Source organism: Rhineura floridana, chromosome 6, assembly GCF_030035675.1.
Source record: "Rhineura floridana isolate rRhiFlo1 chromosome 6, rRhiFlo1.hap2, whole genome shotgun sequence".
NCBI classification, from domain to species: Eukaryota; Metazoa; Chordata; class Lepidosauria; order Squamata; family Rhineuridae; genus Rhineura; species Rhineura floridana.
In genome coordinates this window covers 11224623-11244009 of record NC_084485.1, presented here as the reverse complement: position 1 = coordinate 11244009, position 19387 = coordinate 11224623, and the positions used below count along the sequence as shown (strand labels likewise).

General features: G+C 42.5%; 1 protein-coding gene and 1 non-coding gene across 2 annotated transcripts in view; one reads left to right on the top strand and one right to left on the bottom strand.

The window, feature by feature from the left end:
• The first annotated feature begins 2029 nt into the window (after positions 1–2029).
• TRNAT-UGU (transfer RNA threonine (anticodon UGU)) lies at positions 2030–2102 on the top strand. Its single transcript has one exon. It is a non-coding gene; the product is annotated as a tRNA-Thr (tRNA).
• An 11284-nt stretch (positions 2103–13386) lies between these two features.
• Positions 13387–19387, bottom strand: part of MYT1 (myelin transcription factor 1) — a 106247-nt gene continuing 100246 nt past the window's right edge. The window contains exon 17 of the mRNA XM_061630243.1: positions 13387–13592. Within this exon, the coding sequence (XP_061486227.1) occupies positions 13452–13592 (141 nt within the window). The 3' untranslated portion in view covers positions 13387–13451. The remainder of the gene's footprint in view (positions 13593–19387) is intronic.

Here is a 19387-nt window from a genome sequence, read left to right as displayed (position 1 = left end):
TCCCTGAGAATGTCATTTTTGGGTGCAGGGAGATTTTTGTGCGGGGTGTCTCTGATACGAGCCACCTGCAGTCAAATTTCTGAGGGAATGCAGTCCTCATCTGGAACTGAATCTCATCAGCCAGCTAGCTTTGCTTGTGCACAGGGATTTTAAAATGAGGGGTGCATATTCAAACATCTCCCTTTTTGTGTATTCTGCCATGGTACAGGCTCTGGACCACATGCTCTTTTCCAAACATTAGGGATGCGTGAGGAATTTGCTAAATGACATTGTGTTGGCAGCTGTTTTTGTAAGCAGCTATTGGTTTTGAAATCCCAGTTGTTGATGTTTGTCTTAGCAATAACAGGTAAATGATGATGTGAAGTGACTGGGAGGATTCTTATGATGAAATCCATCATTTTGTGTCTTTGAAACACTAGAGAGTTTATTTGAGGTTGTTTTCCCTGAAAGTATATTGGAAGAGACCTAACAGCTCTCCAAAGCATACACTGTGCCATCTTAAACTGATTCAATTCCCTTACATGTGATAAAGAAAGCCAGTTCCAAGTAGATAGTATTGTGCAATAATGGCTCCCAAAGCAGCCGTTGGAAACTCAACCCAAGTGTTCAATTATTCAGTACACACAGCCGGTTTGTTAAAAAAGGACAAGTTAGTCTGATCATCTCCAGAGCCACAGTCCCACATTGCAAAACATATCAAAAACAACAAGCTTGTTGGTGATGCAAAATAGGATGGAAATATGAACACAATTAGGACTGCGCTGAATGTTTGTCCGCCAATATGTGTTGGGGTGATAGGTACGCTTTTGGGGAAACAATGCAATGTTTTTCTTTCAAGCTCCTTACTTTCACTATAGCTTGCAGCCGCTCTTTCCTCTCTCTACTACTACTCTGCTGCCATTTTGTTTAGAGGCTCTCATTCTTGGAGTGATCCCAGCCAATCAGGGATTATGCATAAAGCATGATGATGCCATGACGCTAATGTAGCTAATCAGATTTGGCTATGTGATGATCACTGAGGGCAAATGAAGCCAACTGCACTTACTGTGAAATGCCGACCCCTACGGTTGTCATGTTGTCCCTGTTCTCATGGCAACAGGGCCAGAGCTTCCCTGACTGCGGGGCTAGCCCCGCCAATTGCAAACAGTATTGCCCCATTTTGTAGCCTTCCCCTTGAAAAATTGCTGAAAGTATTCACTTTTGAATTTAGATCTTATTAAAAAAACAGATAATGAAATAAAAAAAAAACAGTCGTAAATGTGTTCAGCCTTTTATTGATGCCAGTAAAAACCAAGGAACCTGCTACTGCCTTAATTCCATCAACATCCTTCATTGAAGAGCAGTAAAGGGAGTACCTCCCAGGAATCAACCGTTATTCAGCGAATTGCTCCGTGCAGACACGAGGTGGGGTTCACTGAAGGGATAAGGACATGTAAAAATCATAACAAGCAAAATGTGTAATGCTTCTGGAACAACAGGCATTCTTGTTTTATAGTTGTGCGATGTGTTCAGTGGAGAAGAGTGGGTGTTTTTTAATAATAAAAAACCAGCTCTTTCAACTTGTCATTGTGTCATTTTGATTTTCAGAACCACATATAAATATTCTAAAGCATTTAAGTGCCTAAGAGGCTGTTTGTTCAGGGTAATTTAGAATCTTGGGTAAATAGACAAAGTCTTTGGAAAAGAGAAGAATGGGCGGGGGTAGGGTGTCTTTGGTAAATAGCCATTTGTTTTTCAATAAAATGTTTAAGTTTAGGGCCAACCTAGATAATAGATGCTGCAGGGCCATGGTTAAATATCCCATCTCTTTTCATTTCTGTAAAAACTACTTGCAAAGAGACTCCCTGAAATGCAGCAGGATGAGGATCACTGTCCTACAGCATTAACTCTTTTTCCCACTCCGTTGAAACCCCATCCCCCTAGCTGAGATTTGTCCCATTAGCGGAAACATATGGGGCACACATATGTGAGAGTGCTGTTGTGCTCATGTCCTGCTTTGTGAGTTTCCCATAAGCATCTTATTGGGAAAGGGCCATATAGCTCAGCGGAAGAGCATCTGCCTTGTATGCAGAAGGTCCCAGGTTCAATTCCTGGCATCTCCACATAGGGCTGGGAAAGTCAGCGCTGATGCTGAGCTAGGTGGACCGATGGTCTTGACTCAGTTTAAGGAAGCTTCCTGTGTTTCTGTGCCACTGCGGAAAACAGGATGGTGGACTTGGTAGACCTTTGGTCTGATTTCAGCAGATTTGCATCTTCTCTAAGGATGTGGTAAGCATAGCTTGGGGGATTCAGAGGAACAGGTTCAGAGGAGGGTAACAAGGATGATCAGAGGACTAGAAACCAAGCCCTATGAGGAGAGACTGAAAGAACTGGGCATGTTTAGCCTGGAGAAGGGAAGACTGAGGGGAGATATGATAGCACTCTTCAAGTACATGAAAGGTTGTCACACACAGGAGGGCCGGGATCTCTTCTCGATCGTCCCAGAGTGCAGGACACAGAATAATGGGCTCAAGTTGCAGGAAGCCAGATTTCGACTGGACATCAGGAAAAACTTCCTAACTGTTAGAGCCATACGACAATGGAACCAATGACCTAGAGAGGTAGTGGGCTCTCCAACACTGGAGGCCTTCAAGAGGCAGCTGGACAGCCATCTGTCGGGAATGCTTTGATTTGGATTCCTGCATTGGGCAGAGGGTTGGACTTGATGGCCTTATAGGCCCCTTCCAACTCTACTATTCTGTGATTCTGTGATTTACATTCACGACAAGAGCATGGAGAGGGGAAGCTTTAAACCTGCTCTCCTATAATGTCAGACCCCTCCAGTTTCCCCCCCAAAAAAAGAAATTTAGGAACATAGAAAGCTGCTTTATACTGAGTCAGACCATTGCTCCATCTAGCCCACTATTGCTAGCACTGACTGGCAGTGGCTCTGTGGGGGTTTCAGGCAAGGGTCTCACTTCCAGCCCTAACTATTGGGGATTGAACCTGGGCAGGCAAATGCTCTACCACTGAAGTATGGCTCTCCCGAGATTTAAAAAGGTGGGAAGTCCAGTTATGGATCTTCAGTGTCATGTGGGAAAGACTTCATGTGTAGGTTTTTTTTCACCTATTGAGAATGCTGCTACATCAATGCAGAATTAATGTTTATAAAGACCATACAAGCTGGAGATAGACAGTGGTTTAGAAGTGAAAGGAGTTTGAGAAAGGCATCACTTCCCATAGTGTACAAACACATTTCTTTTGTCCCATAGTGACCTCAGGTAAAACTGGCTTTACAAGATTCTGAAATGTAAAACCCTGCTGAATACCTTTACTAATGCAATCTTTCTTTTAAAAAAAGATCTTACACAACAGTCTCCTGGGGGGCTGTGTGTGTGTTATGTGCCTTCAAGCCGATTACAACATATGGTGACCCTATGAATCAGAGACCTCCAATAGCATCTGTTGTAAACCATCCTGTTCAGATTGTGTAAGTTCAGGTCTGTGGCTTCCTTTATGGAATCAATCCATCTCTTGTTTGGTCTTCTTCCTTTTCTACTCCGTTCTGTTTTCCCCAGTGAATCATGTGAATCTAGTGAATCATGTCTTCTCATTATGTGTCCAAAGTATGATAACCTCAGTTTCATCATTTTAGCTTCTAGTGATAGTTCTGGTTTAATTTATTCTAACACCCAATTATTTGTCTTTTTTGCAGTCCATGGTATGCACAAAGCTCTCCTCCAACACCACATTTCAAATTAGTTGATTTTTCTCTTACAGCTTTTTTCACTGTCCAACTTTCACATCCATACATAGAGATTGGGAATGCCATGCTCTGAATGATCCTGACTTTGGTGTTCAGTGATACATCTTTGCATTTGAGGACCTTTTCTAGTTCTCTCATAGCTACCCTCACCAATCCTGGTCTTCTAATTTCTTGACTAGTGTCTCCATTTTGTGCCACGGTATTGATAGTCCTTGACAAATTCAATGTCCTCATTATCAGCTTTGAAGTTACATAAATCTTCTGTTGTCATTAGAATACAATAGAATAGAATAGTAGAGTTGGAAGGGGCCTATAAGGCCATCAAGTCCAACCCCCTGCTCAATGCAGGAATCCAAATCAAAGCATTCCCGACAGATGGCTGTCCAGCTGCCTCTTGAATGCCTCCAGTGTCGGAGAGCTCACTACCTCTCTAGGTCATTGGTTCCATTGTCGTATGGCTCTAACAGTTAGGAAGTTTTTATTCTGTGTCCTACACTCTGGGACGGCCAAGAAGAGATCCCGGCCCTCCTGTGTGTGACAACCTTTAATGTACTTGAAGAGTGCTATCATATCTCCCCTCAGTCTTCTCTTCTGCAGGCTAACCATGCCCAGTTCTTTCAGTCTCTCCTCATAGGGCTTTGTTTCCAGTCCATGTTTCCAGTTACCTTAGTCTTCTTGACATTCAGCTGTAGTCCTGCTTTTATGCTTTCCTCTTTAACTTTCAACAGTATTTGTTTCAGATCATTACTGGTTTCTGCTAGTAGTATGTTATCGTCTGCATATCTTAAATTTTTGATATTTCTCCCTCCAATTTTCACACCTCCTTTATCTTGGTCCAAACCAGCTTTCCATATATGTTCCACATGTGGATTAAACAAATAGGGTGATAAAATACAACCGTCTCACCCTCTTTACGATAGGGAACCAATCGGTTTATCCATATTCCGTCCTTACAGTAGCCTCCTGTCCAGAGTATAGGTTGCGCATCAGATGCTGTGGCACCCCCATTTCTTTCAAAGCATTCCATAGTTTATCATGGTCTACACAATCAAGGTGAGGAAGAAAAGGGCCTTGTCCCTCCTTAGAGAACCCTTTTCAATATGATCATTATGCTTATATAAGCTTAAATAGCCTTTCTATGCTCATATATTAAGCTGCAGTAGCAAAAGTCTCAGAGGAAATGGGGAAATAGTACACTGAGCTGCCCAGCTGGAGTAAAGCAGATGTTGTGGTTAAGAGAGGGATTTCACATCTAGCAGGTACATTTAGAATTGGAATTAACTTGAAGTATGAAACTATGTACATGACGTTCAGAGGGTACTCATCATATGCTCTGAAAACCCCTCCTCACCAGTATGTTAAACTCCATATATGGTAAACTTGATGCTTGTGTGTCATTCCTATATAACTGTGTGTTACTATGCCTCATGCAGAGAGACTGTCTTACTCTCTTTCCTGATGTACATCAGTATTTTTTTAAATTGCAATAAAACTTGTCCAATTGACTGCTTCTCCTATATTTGATTGTGAAGTGAGTTTCCTTCCATAGTTTTGGTATCAGTAGTGGGATGGAAATATACTGAGAGACAACTGCGAGTTGCTCCCAGCTGCCCCTCAACCTCCAGGGCCCAAAAGGAGATTTCTCTGATGGAGCTTGAGAAAGGGTCTGGAAGCAGCACAGTGGAACACTTTGGTTTACTCCATTCCGAATCTTTATGGAGAACCTCGATTGGACAAAGGGGGGTACAAACTCTGAGTAATGGAAAGGGCCTAAAGAGGTCCACAGATGGGATGCCCATTCTGAATAAGCCAAATAACAAGGAGGTAAAAGTCAGTATTCTGGTGCATTGAAGGTGAGCTGGAGTTTTAGGTTTGGGTATGGCAGTGGTACATGGTAGCAGCCACAGCCTCAGCCGGTGTTGCTCGTGGCTTGGGACATCGACTCAATTGGCCTGGTGGCTTTGGATAAATCCGTTGCATACAATAAGTCCCTTGAATGATTACCTTGTTGGGGTTGTAGTAACATGAAGAATCTTTGAATTTAATTTTAGTATAGTTTAACTTTAACATGCTCTATGATTTTTATGTTTGATTTTGTCATCGCTTTTGGTCCCACTAGGCTTAGCTTTTCACTGGGCCACTTGAGATCCACAGTATACAAACTCAGATAATTGAACTTTTAATTTTACTTTATTGTGATTTTGAATTTAAGCTGTTTTAAACTGACATTGGTGTGAGTGAATGAGTGTGAATACATGTTTCCATGAGAGGAGTCCCTGGGATGTGTTACTGATTTTGCAAGACTCTTCCCCCATGTCAGTATTAATCTGAATGTGGCTGATTGAACCAGTGGCTTAATCAGTGCACATCACAGTGTTCACTACCTCGGTATGATTGAGTGAGTTAGTAGAGACTGGGTTCTCAGACTACCCCACATGAATGTTCAAGTCTTGTCTTTTTCCATCTTCCTTTGTCCTTTGTGAGCATCTTGTCTGGGTAAATTGAAAATTGAACAGGATCCTTTTAATATTGCGTACAACATTAAGTTTCATTAAATTAGACCAATTACAATTTTAAGCCATGGCAAGTCAACATTTTTAAATTGGGTAACACACCACAAAGGGCACCCCTGCGTTTTATGTGTGTGAAAAATATGGTGAAGGAACCATCAAGTTTTTGCCCTTATGGCATGAATACATGGCCAGCCAATGGGGGAACCTATGGTTAAGAACCTAAGAACATAAGAAGAGCCTGCTGGACCAGGCCAGTGGCCGATCTAGTCCAGCATCCTGTTCTCACAGTGGCCAACCAGGTGCCTGGGGGAAGCCTGCAAGCAGGACCTGAGTGCAAGAACACTCTCCCCTCCTCAGGCTTCTGGCAACTGGTTTTCAGAAGCATGCTGCCTCTGACTAGCGTGGCAGAGCACAGACATCATGGCTAGTAGCCATTGATAGCCCTGTCCTCCATGAATTTGTCTAATCTTCTTTTAAAGCCATCCAAGCTGGTGGCCATTACTGCATTGGTACCTTTGATTCTCAGAAAATGTTACATTGAAGGAGAGCACTCTTAATTAGAGGTCCCCAAATTGCTGAAGAACAATGGTGTAATTTCTTTCTTTGGGAGGAGGAAGTGCAAAGGAAGTCCCATATAACAAGCCTTAGAGTTTCACAACAAAGGTTATTGGAACAATTGAGGGAAGTAAGAAAAGGAGCAAAAACTTCTTCGGAGGAAGATAGTACCAGTTCTGGAACTCTTTCATCTTCTAATCCTTTCATACCTTTGGTGTCTCCTGCACGTAAACATCCTCCAGCATATGGGGAATTGTCTTCTTGGACAACCTCCTGTTCCCCAGTCGTCCCTAATTTTTGTGGAGCTGTGTCCTTTGGACCTCCCTTCACACAGAATGTCTAGTATACAAATGAGAATTGGCAATGGGACTGCTTACCCCCACAAGCAGAGTTTTGGGCCTCTCAGTAACATGATGACCACATTGGAGACTCTACCAATGTGGTTACATCCCTTCCCCTATTCATTTCTTTATCTTTTGTATTCAAAAGCTATGGAAAGTCTGTTTCCTTCCACAAAGGCTTTGCTGTAATCTATAAAGCACAAGGTGATTTTCATCTGAAATTTCTTGGTCTGTTCCATTATCCAACTTATGTTTGCAGTATGATCTCTGGCACCATTTTACAGAGAACTGTCTGAAGGGCTGTCAAAGTGAAGGTGTTCTTTGCTTCAGTTCAGCTCTGACTTAAAGATAAAGAACCTTAAGAAAGGAGGCTTTGAAGCTGCCCATCAACAGTCAGCACCTAGACAGCACTCTGAGCAGGGACACAAGCAACCTGTAGCAATGTTCTCCCCGCCACTCGGTCCCCGCCATAGGGCATTTATTTCCTGAAGATATTTTGCGTTTCTGCAAACTTTGGGGTTTCCCCAATTCAGCTGCTACCACTTTGAACCTCATTTTGTGCAAGGTTGGTGTTTTGGATACATAAGCAATGTCACTCTCTTCCTGAACTTCAGAACTAGAGGGAATGATCCCTGGTAAATAGGAAAAGTTGGAGATTATGGAAGATATTGGAAACTGAGGTCACAAATAGAACCACAAGTCTATTATATGGTATCACAAATAGAACCAGATGTTTATTTTCTGGTTGCCTAGTTGGGGTTAACCTGACAGGGCCTTTTCACTGGGGGCTTTCCATTTGTGGATTGTCCTCCACAGTGAGGTGCATCTGTCTCCCTCATTATTGACTGTAAGGAGGAGTTTAAGAATGTTCCTGTTTATCCAGGCATTTGGTGGCTGAAGGAGACTGTTTTTGGCAACTCAGAGATCACTGGATGGAAGAATGCTTTTATCTGTAATTGTTTTTAGGAAGCTTTTGTTGTTGTTGTTAAAATGGTTTGTTGATGTGTTTGCCGCCCTGGTCTCCTTTGGGAAGAAGAGCAGTATATAAATTCAATAAATAAAAAAATGGCTTTTTAGTTTAGAAAAATGGCCAGTAAGGGGGACATAATTTAATATGCATATATATGTATATACAGTTAATATATAAAAACATGCAGGTTGTAATAAAACCAGACAGAGAAATAACTTTATCCCTCTTATAACAGCTAGAACCCAGAGTCATCCAATTAACAGACAAAAGGAGTACTTCACACAGCATTTAGTTAAACTATGGAATTCACAAGCACAAGATGTGGTGATGGACACCTATTTAGGTGGTGTTAAAAGGGAATTTGACAAATTCATGGAGATTGAGGCTAAATGGCTACTACTACCCATGCACTACATCCAATGTCTGAGTCAGAATGCCTTTGAATACCAGGTGCTGGGGAATGACAGTGGGAGAGGGCTACTGCACTCATGCCCTGCTTTTGGGCTTCCCATAGCTATCTGGTTGGCCACTGTGGGAAACAGAGGCTTTATTCAATGTAGTGTTAGGGCGATTGTTCTGTCAGGACAAGCATTTCTGCTTGCTTGATAGAATGATTCCCCCTCTCTTCCCTGTGTAAGGTTTTCTGACCTTCTGGAGCAGCTGTGTGGAGGGTGTACACGGCATGCAAGGGCATAACAGGGCCAAGTCTGTTGCACTAGAGAGAATCTTTGTGCTGGCTTCCATAACAAGATAGATGAATACAGCTCAGAATACTGGACTAGATGGGCTTTTGATCTGATCCAGCAGCTAGGCTCTTATGTTAACCTGAAAAGATGTACGATGAAGTCTTACTTGTCGAATATAATACCTGAGCAGAGAAATAGTATTAATTTGATTTCTCTTTTTTACAGAAGGACATGTAGCCTGTAGTGCCTTTTTTCCAATGTGATTCTTTATTATTTAAATATGAACAGTATTCCTTCACATAAACAATTACTCAGTCATCACATAACTGACACACAAACATGACGAAATAAATATACAACAAGAGCACAGATCAATTTTTATGTTTAATTTAAATATTAAATAAATAATAAATTACAGGATTTAATTTTTTTAACTGTTATCAGTGCCTGAAACAATAGGAAACGTGTAGAAGACGAAAGAAAAACAAAAGAAATAAAGAAAAGGAATCTCTCTCTCTCTCTCTCTCTTTCTGCATTTTGTCCCCACTCAAAATAAAATCAAACAAAAAACCTTTTTTTAAAAAAGCACTTCAGTTATAAAATTATCTTTAAAAAAATTCCCATTGTTAAAAGAATAAATAACAAAAATATATAAAAATAACTTGGTTGCATCAAAATTACACGCAAATGTTAGATTTTTTTTCTTAGAGGGAATATTATTGTTTTATTGATCAAAAAGTTGTTATTTCTTTCAGGGATTTTTTGCCTCCTTTCCTTTGTCATGATGTGATGTCCAGCTTCAAAAGAAGTATAAATTTAATAAATAAAAAAGATTCAATAAATAGGCAAAACAAATCAAATAAGATGTTGCAAATATAAATTACACACATTTCCCAAAAATTAGGGTGCATACAGAAGGAGGACTCACTGTGTTTTTCCCTTCTCTTATGTAAACTCCCAATACTTTTGACAGGCCTAGTATTTATCAGCAAATCAAATGCTGAGTTGGCTGTCTTCTATATTCCTATGCTACAGTCAAAGTGAACACCTTTAATTTTTTGTTTTAAAAGCACTACTTGCAACTTCATCCACATCTAACATTTGAGCAGTGCTTTAATAGAACCCCCCCCCGCCATTTTTAAAAAGATGAAAAAATGCTTGTGTGTTCATGATGGCACAAGCACCAGCCAATCAGAACTATGCATACTTTTGCTGCAAACTGGTAGAAACTGCTTTCCCCCTATAAATGGATCCTCTGGAGAAGATTATATGAATGGACAAAACACAGTGAGTTTACTTCCACAGCAGTTGCACCACTCAAAGAATGTGCATTTGGATGCACCTTAAATAATTTACAGGATAATTCAGCTAACTACTTTCCCCCCAACCCTTCTTTTTTTAAAAAAGGAAGTGCAAGTTTTCTACTCTTAAATACTAAATGAGCTGCAATCACCATCAAATTGGACTCTATTTACATACTGAAAGCAGTGTTTTTAATACTTTCTTTCTTTTTCTTTCTTTTTGCACTTTCCACGGGTTGTATAAATAAACCAAGTCAAAGAGCCCAATGCTGTAATAATCTTTAGCACACAAGTTAATTTACTCAGATGAATAGCTCCAGGGGGCTACAACAAAATTATGCATTTGAGTAAAGTCACCTATATATATTTTTCTCCTTCCAGCCTGCTCCATTAGTTGTTGGAGCCCTCTCATAAGACTTGAAAGGGGTTTAGTTTATAGCCTACGTATATGCGGGATTAGGCTTTTAAGGCATTTTCATATTGAGGCTTAAAGGGGTTCTTGCTTCAATCAGGTATATAAAACCCATATTGGCCAGAAAAATCATTTGCATTACAAAAGCCTCTCTTCCACTTTTGCTTCTGCTTGAACAATGACCAGGTATTCACATAAATAGAGGGAGAGAGGCTCAAAGGTTCACATGTAAAAAACAAAAAGCCTCACATATGAAAATGCTCTCAGAAACCCCTCATTTCTATCTTCAGGTAAAACCTTGTTTGGGATCCAAAAGGTATGCAGGATTTCCGGTGTGGAGAACCTCTGGCCCTCCAGATGTTGATGAACAACAACTTCTTTCACCCCTGGCTATTAGCTATGCCTGCTGGGGCTGATGGGAGTTGTAGTTCAACAACATCTGGAGGTTCAAAGGTTGTGGTGGCTGGTGACCATTGGGAGCGGCAGGGTAGAAAGACAGGAGCCCAGTGGTACATACAGCCAGAAGCAATGAGAGACACAGTCAACTCATTCTAGTTTTGTCCCCACCCTCCTCCTTGTTGAGTTCCACAAGGGCAAAACTGAGACTAAGGAGGAGGAAGCAGATAGGAAGTGCTGCCACCCCTTGGGCTGATTGTAAGTAAGAAGACAGGCAGGCAGGGACTGGCTGAGGGCAGACTGAGCTTGGTAGTGCAGTGCACTGTTTGCTCGAATGGCCCAGCCTCCACTAGCCAAAGGTTCCACACACTTGCAGTATTCCACAAGTGGACAAAAATGTATTGACTACCCCTTTATAATATAACTCCTTGCATTCCTCCAAAAGCCTCCCCCCTCAAAGACTGGGGTGCCCTCTGAGCAGTATTTGATGTGGTGTGAGGGGCCACAGCCAGAAAGGAAAAATGGCACACCCTCACACACGTGTGCATGAAGAACTGACTTAGGTGCACACGGAGCTCTTTGGATACCAGCCCTCGTTTCCAAAGAATTAACAAGCTTTGTCGTTCACTTCAATGAAGCCCAGACTTCAATTTTTTTGTTTTTTGTTTTGTTTTGAGGAAAAAATCTGTCTAAGGCCATCCTAGCTGGCTAGAAAGTATATGTAGTAGTTATCAGGGGGTCTAGTGAAAACTAAATTATTGCTAAGAGAAGGGAGGTTTCAGCACCATAAACAATCTTACAGAATAGTTAATACTTCTTTCATGTTTAATTTTCTCTAACACATTTTCTGGCTTTTGGATATGCTGGGACCACAGTTCACAAAGCATGCCGAGGACCTGCATAAAGAGGCAAGAGCAGTTGCCAGGGGGAGAGGAGATCTCCTTCCTCACAGCCATGCATTTTCCTGAATTTTGGATTTGGACCTGGTGGCAAGGTGCTGATTGCCCTCTAGCCCAGGTGCTGGGAACCTTTGGCTCTCCAAACATCAGCCCCAGATGTTTGCTGGGGCTGATGGGAGTTGTAGTTGTCATCTGAATGGCCAATGGTTGCCCACACCTGCTGTAAGGCAATCAGTACAGTGCAGACAACAGTGGGGAGCTTCTGATGTATCATTTTCCACCCACAATCCCTCTGCACTGAGATGGTACCAGTGACCTGCATTTGGCCTCCAAGTGCTAATGGGGAGCTTTTAAAAGTTCATTTTCTTGACTTAGGGTAGGTTCCCTAGGACAAGATCTGAGAATTCACATGCTGAATCAAAATGTGTGTCTTCCCTGGCCACTCTTACCTCTTCTACAAATCCAGGAATACATATGTGGATGAAAGAGGTGCTGAAGAAATTTGTTTTGCAAGAGACATTCACTTCATTGTAGTTCTTTAAGTGCACAGCGGACTATGTGTACTGAAGGGGTAACCAAAAACGAAACAAGACAAAGGGGTTCTTTGGAAGATCTATACCCAACTGTTCCTTCTGCAGAATGATGATTACTCTGTTTTGTTAAACTAATTTTAAACACATGTAGAAAACAAAGCTCCGAACCAAGAAATGGCCATATATGTATCAGCCAAAGTCCATAGTGAAGAGTAAGTACCCTTCACAGACTCCCTTTTGTTCCTAATCACACCTTAAACAAGACTCCGGTGTTGATGTCTGCAGTGCTTTGCAGCTACTCAACGATGACCACGACAACGAACAGAACCAGAACAGTCAGCAAAAGGACTTTCCAAACTCATGTACACTGGACCATGACACATTTAGAATTCTTCCATACGAAATGTTCCAATATTGGTCTGTTCATTAATAGCTATTTTTTTTAAGACGGACAAAGGAATACTGTAGTTGCAAACTCCAAAAAAGCTTCCCTGAGAACCTTTTGTAATTTTTTTTCCATTGCGCTTTCTACTGGAGATCCAGAGCTGCTCTTTCAGAAAATAAAAAATAATGCTACTCTATAATACTTGTAAGAGTTCTCATGTCCAGCAGGCATCCATCGGAATCCTTGGTGGGATAAGCATCTCAGTCCAGATTCAGATGGGATGTTACCATAGGTTGTGGAGCCTGTTGTGGTGCCGACAAAAGCCCTGTTTTTTTTAATGCTCTAAACCTGGGACTAATTCTATTATGGAACCTTCTTTATTACTGGAGGTACTTAGCAGCTTGTGAAGATCCTTGATCTCCATCTGCTTCCGAGCTCTTCTCTGACTCCCTCCACCGCAGTATTGGGGTGAAAAAACAAAACAAAGCCCCACAGTTTGCCAAATGGACACCACTGAGTAAACAAAAACATTGAGTTCAGTTCTGCTTCTTGTGAATGGCCTCTTGGTTAAGTTTTGGTCCTTTTATTCATTCATTCAACAAGTTTCTTAACTTGTAAACCTGAATATGCAGAGTGAAGGTCCTCTATATTCTTCCAGTTACTCTTAACTTCGTCTTTTAAATTTCTTCTATTTTTCTTCTTTGTCCCACGGTAATTAGACCTGAATTCCTTTAATGGCCTGTTTGATGTTTTCCAGGAGGTCCTTGTTCTCTGGATTCTGATAGCACTCCTGGTTCGTGTACATGTCAGTAAGAGTGTTGACATACGCATCAAAGTTCTGTTCACTGATGGGCTCCTGGGTCCAACAAACAAACAAAGTACAGCAAATAAGCAACCAAACACGTGAATCCAAATTGGAAGTAGAGCACGGAGAGAAAATGCTCTACCTTGGGGCCTGTTGAGACTATATTCCCATTCCACATTACCTGTCGGCCACAATGTCACTTCCTGCATGTTATTTATTTATTTAATTTATATCCTACCCTTCTCCTCCCAGTAGGAGCCCAGGGCGGCAAATAAAAACACTAAAAATATTCTAAAATATCATAAAAACATACTTTAAAAACATATTAAAACAAAACATCTTTAAAAACATCTTTTCCAAAAAGCTTTAAAAACATCTTAAAAAGCAATTCCAACATAGAAGCAGACTGGGATAAGGTCTTTACTTAAAAGATTTGTTGAAAGAGGAAGGTCTTCAGTAAGCGCCAAAAAGATAACAGAGATTATTCTTGTCTAATATTTAAGGGGAGGGAATTCCAAAGAGTAGGTGCCACTACACTAAAGGCTCGCTTCCTATGTGGTGCAGAATGGACCTCCTGATAAGATAGTATCTGCAAGAGGCCCTCACCTGGAGAGTAGTGATCGACTGGGTATATAAGGGGTAAGATAATCTTTCAGGTATCCTGGTCCAAAGTTGTACAGGGCTTTGTACAACAAAACCAGAACCATGAATTTAGCCTGGTAGCTAATATGCAGCCAGTGCAATTCTTTCAGCAGTGGGGTGTCATGGTGATACCCTGCCCCAGTGAGCAGTTGTCCTGCCGCATTTTGCACCAGCTGCAGCTTCTGGACCAACTTCAAGGGCAGCCCCACACAGAGTGCATTATAGTAATCCAGCCTGGAGGTTACCAGTGCATGGACAACAGTGATCAGGCTATCCCGGACCAGAAATGGCCACAGCTGTCTTACCAGCAGAAGCTGGTAAAAGGCACCCCTAGCTACGGAGATCACCTGGGCCTCCAGTGATAAAGATGGATCCAGGAGTATCCCCAGGGTACAAACCTGCTCTTTCAGAGGGAGTACAACCCCATCCAAAGCAGGCAACTGACTAATTATCTGAACTCAGGAACCACCAACCCACAGCGCCTCCATCTTGCTAGGATTCAGACTTATTGGCCCTCATCCATCCCACCACCAAGTCCAGGCACTGGTCCAGGGCCTACACAGTCTCACCTGATTCAGATATTACAAAGAAACAGAGCTGGATATCATCAGCATACCTTGCCCCAAATCTCCTGATGAATGCTTCCAAGGGCTTCATATAGATGTTAAACAGCATTGGGGACAAGATGGTCTCCTGTGGCATGCCACAGCACAACTGCCAGAGGGCTGGAAGGCAATGCTATTCTCTGAAAATGACCCTGGAGGTAGGATCGGAACCACTGTAAAATGATGCCTCCAATACCCATCTCACCAAGCCAGCTCAGGATACCATGGTCAATGGTATCAAAAGCCACCAAGAGATCAGGTAAGAATGACAGGGTCGCACTCCCCCTGTTCTCCCAATAAAGGTAATCCATCAGGGCGACCAAGGTCAATTCAGTCTCATAACCGGCCTGAACCCAGATTGGAATGGATCAAGATAATCTGTTTCATCCAAGAGTACTTGCAATTGCTGTGCCACAACCCTCTTTATCACCTTCCCTAAAAAGGGGGTATTTGCAACTGGGTGGACGTTATCACAAATCGATGGGTCCAGGCTGGGCTTTTTCAGGAATGGTCCAATCATTGCCTCTTTCAGTGTGGCTGGGACCACTCCTTCCTGCAAAGACGCATTGACCACATCCTGGATTCACTTGGTCATACCCCCTTGGCAAGCTTTAATAAGCCAAGAAGGGCATGGGTCGAGAGAATATGTTGCTGGCCACATTGTTGCAAGTACCTTGTTCACATCATCAGGCTGCATCAACTGAAACTGATCCCAAGAAGGTGCAGCAGACATTGCACTGGACACCTCACTGGGGACTACACTAGATGTGGATGGGGCATCAAGGCTGCTATGGAGGTGAGCGACTTTACCCTCAAAGTGCCTTGCAAACAATTCACAGTGTGCTCTGAAGGGTCTAAAACACCATTATCTGAAGTTGATGTCAACAGACCCCTGACAATATGGAAAAGCTCCACTGGATGACTTCTTGAGGATGTCATGGTGGCAGAGAAGTGGGCCTTCTTTGCCGCCCTCACTGCCACACAGTAGGCACTGTTATGATGTTTTACTCGTGCTCCATCAGCCTCACAGCACATTTTTCACCACTTGTGCTCTAGCCATTGTCCAGCCTGTTTCACTGCCCTTAGCTCACTGGTGTACCAAGCTGCAAGCTGGGTCCAACATGCCAGAGAGGGCACTCAGGGGCAATCATGTTAACAGCCTGATGCGCCTCACTGTTCCACAGCGTGACAAGGGCTTCAACAGGGTCACCAGCTCTATCTACTGGGAACTCATGTAGGGCATTCAAGAATCCAGTGGAATCAAGTCAAGGGTGTGCCCTGCCCTATGCGTCGGGCTGGTGACAACTTGAGACAGTCCCATGGTCATCATGAAGGTCATGATGTCTCAAGTTGGAACACTAGAGGCAGCCTCAGTATGGACATTGAAACTACCCAGGACTATCGTACTGGGCCCCTCCAATACCATAGCTGAGATTACCTCTACCAGCTCAACCAGAGAAGCTGCTGTGCAGTAGGGTGGATGGTACACTAGCAGCAACCCTAGTTTACTATCCCCTTGGCCCGACACCAGTTGCAGGCCTCACAGCCAGCTCCAAGACAGAGTGGTTTCCTGGTGATAGAGATGGAAGTTCTGTAGACCACAGCAACTCCTCCCCCTTATATCCCTGCAGCCTGTGCTGGTGTTGCACCGAGTATCCAGGTGGGCAAAGCTGGGTCATATCAACTCCTCCCAGCTTATCCACCTAGATCTTGGTAATGCACACCAAATCGGCACCCTCATCCATGATCAAATCATGGATGAGTGTGATCTTATTGTGTATCAATCTGACATTAAACAACAGCATACACAGTCTAGTGGCATAGTAGATGAGCAATGAGCAACCCATCCATGGGAAGAGTGGGAGCGAGGAACAAGGCGTAGATAGCCTTGCCTTTGACTTCTATGGTAGCTCACCACCTCCCCATGGCTATAACTCCCTCTACCCATGATCACTGGAATTGGGGTGGCATCACCCATGTCCCTACAAAGACTCCTCTTACATACCTGATATGGACACAAGAGCCCACCAACAAAACTACCAGAACCAGTTATCCCAGTTGGCCTCTGAGAGAATTGGGAATAGTCAGACCCATTCAATATCATTCACAAAGGGCACATCTACTCCACTGCTGTCTCACACCCATGGAGGGCCAGCCTTCTGCCAGTTGCAGACTCTCACTCTGAGGCATCTGGCGACTTTCTCCTATCATTCAGTTCACTGCACAGGGCATCACCCTGCACAGGAACTACACATGCACCTTATGCCCTCCCCACTACCAATCTCCTCTAGACTGATTAAAAAAATAGAGGGTGTAACACCTCGCCCTTGAGACTCCCCAAGGGACAACCCCCAAAGGGAGCTGGGCTTTTATGCCCCTTGACCCAGCCAGGAGCTGACAGAAGAGACTGCAAGACTGACTGCAGCCTCTCTCTGGAGTCAGGGTCCGGCAAGGGGTCCCAGTCCTTGCATCACCTACCAGGGACCTCAGCTGTCTTGAGAGACAGTAACCCAGATGAGGAGCAAGCAAGCACCCAGATGCTCAAGTATTCATTCCTAAGGCAGGTCTGTTCCACTATCTCCTTTCAGCTGTTCACATTATTTATTTATTATTTGATTTATATCCCGTCCTTCCTCCCAGCAGGAGCCCAGTGTGGCAATCAGCCAATCACTTCAATGAAGATTATAAATTAATAAATAAATAAATTCCACAGCAAATTGTGGCAACCTGTTAAGACCTTGTTATGTTAAATACAATATATCCTCTTTCTGGTTGTGACTGTTTGGCTGGCAGCTATTCAGAACAGAACTGATGCTTCCTGTTTCATACTAGGAGCTGTAAAACCTTTTCATAGTTAAAATCCCATCCTGTCTTATCTCCACTCATGCTGTCTTAGACTAAAAAGGCAACATGTACCCTCTTCCAACAGACTTTTGGGGTGGGTTAGGTTTTATTATTATTGGTTGAGATTTTAATATTTTAATGTAACTATATGTTTTAATTTTGTACGCCGCCCAGAGTGGCTGGATTGCCAGCCAGATGGGCGACTAATAAATTTAATAAAATAATAAATAAATAAATAATAAATTGATAAAAAGGTAAAGGTGTCCCCGCACTTATAGTGCGAGTCGTTTCCAACTCTTAGCGTGACGTCTTGCGACGTTTACTAGGCAGACTGCATATATGGGGTAGGATTGCCAGTTCCTTCCCCAGCCTTTCTTTACCCCCCAGCATATGCCGTGTACTCATTTTACCGACCATGGATGGATGGAAGGCTGAGTGGACCTCAACCCCTTTTACCGGAGATTTGACTTCCTCCTTCCGTTGGAATCGAACTCCGGCCGTGAGCAGAGCTTCGGCTGCGTTACCGCCGCTTACCACTCTGCGCCACGGAGGATCTAATAAATTGATAGAGCTCCCTTTATTATTTTCTTACCTATCTGGGCTATGAGGTGTCATGACAGACAACAGTAAACACGAAAGGGGAGATCAGTGGGAAAAGGCACAGAAGAAGGAGTGACAACAGTAGTTTTAAAAACATAGCAGAGGATGCTGCTGCCACTGAATAATTAGTGCCAGACAAAGTACTTGGGCTGAACTGTGAAATTTCAATTTTTCTAACACATTTTAGATCAATGAACTTACAGCTTAAACAGGAGATGGTAGACAGCTGCAACCTCATAGTCAGTTTCTGTAGACTTCCTGGGAACACACTGTGTTAATTTAGAATTCTGTATACCTTTTATTGAAATATTTGATATATATCCCTCATACCTTTACTAATCACACATTCCTTTAAGCAGGATGGGGAACCTGTGGCCCTCCAGATGTTGCTGGTCTCTAATGGTCCCATCAGTCCCAGTCAGCATGTCCAATGGTCAGGGATACTGAGGTTCAGCAACATCTGGAGGGTCACAGGTTCCCTATCCCTGCCCTGAGCACCATCTTTTTCTGTATGAACTTCCTCAGTCAGTGTTCAGTTTCTGTTCTCTCAGATTCTCATTTTCCCATCTTACATTCACTTCCCCACATTTCTGCAGCAATTTGCGATTTTTCTTTTAAAGTCCTCATGAAAGTTCTTCAGCATTTCAGAGCGAATTCTCCTAATAAACACATTTGTGTATGCAGTTTTGAATAATGTACAGATTTGTTACTACATGCAAAAAAGAGAAATGTATCTCAAAGATTTTCTCAATCATTTCTCTTTTTTGCATTTCATTTTTGGATGCTTCTGTTTGGTAATTTTAAAAAATGAAATAGGTACAGTTTCGTGGTCGTATTTCTTAGCAGAGATATAAACGCAAGCAGTGGAAGTGAGAGTAAAACCAGCCCACCTAACCCCACCCATTAGGAAGTTACATCATGGTAAACAGGTACATAGGATATTTCCCCAAATAACCCTTAAAGAGAACATGCAAGTTTGCTTATTCTAACAGCTTCCTGTTTTTGGTGTACACATTTTTACAAGCAATTTCTCCTAATAAAATGACTTTTTATGTTATTTTTCACTAATATTTTCATTTTTGTGCACATTTCCCCCTAATATATGTGTTTTTGTAAACATTATTTGGTTGGAGAACTGCATCACAAAAGCTAGAC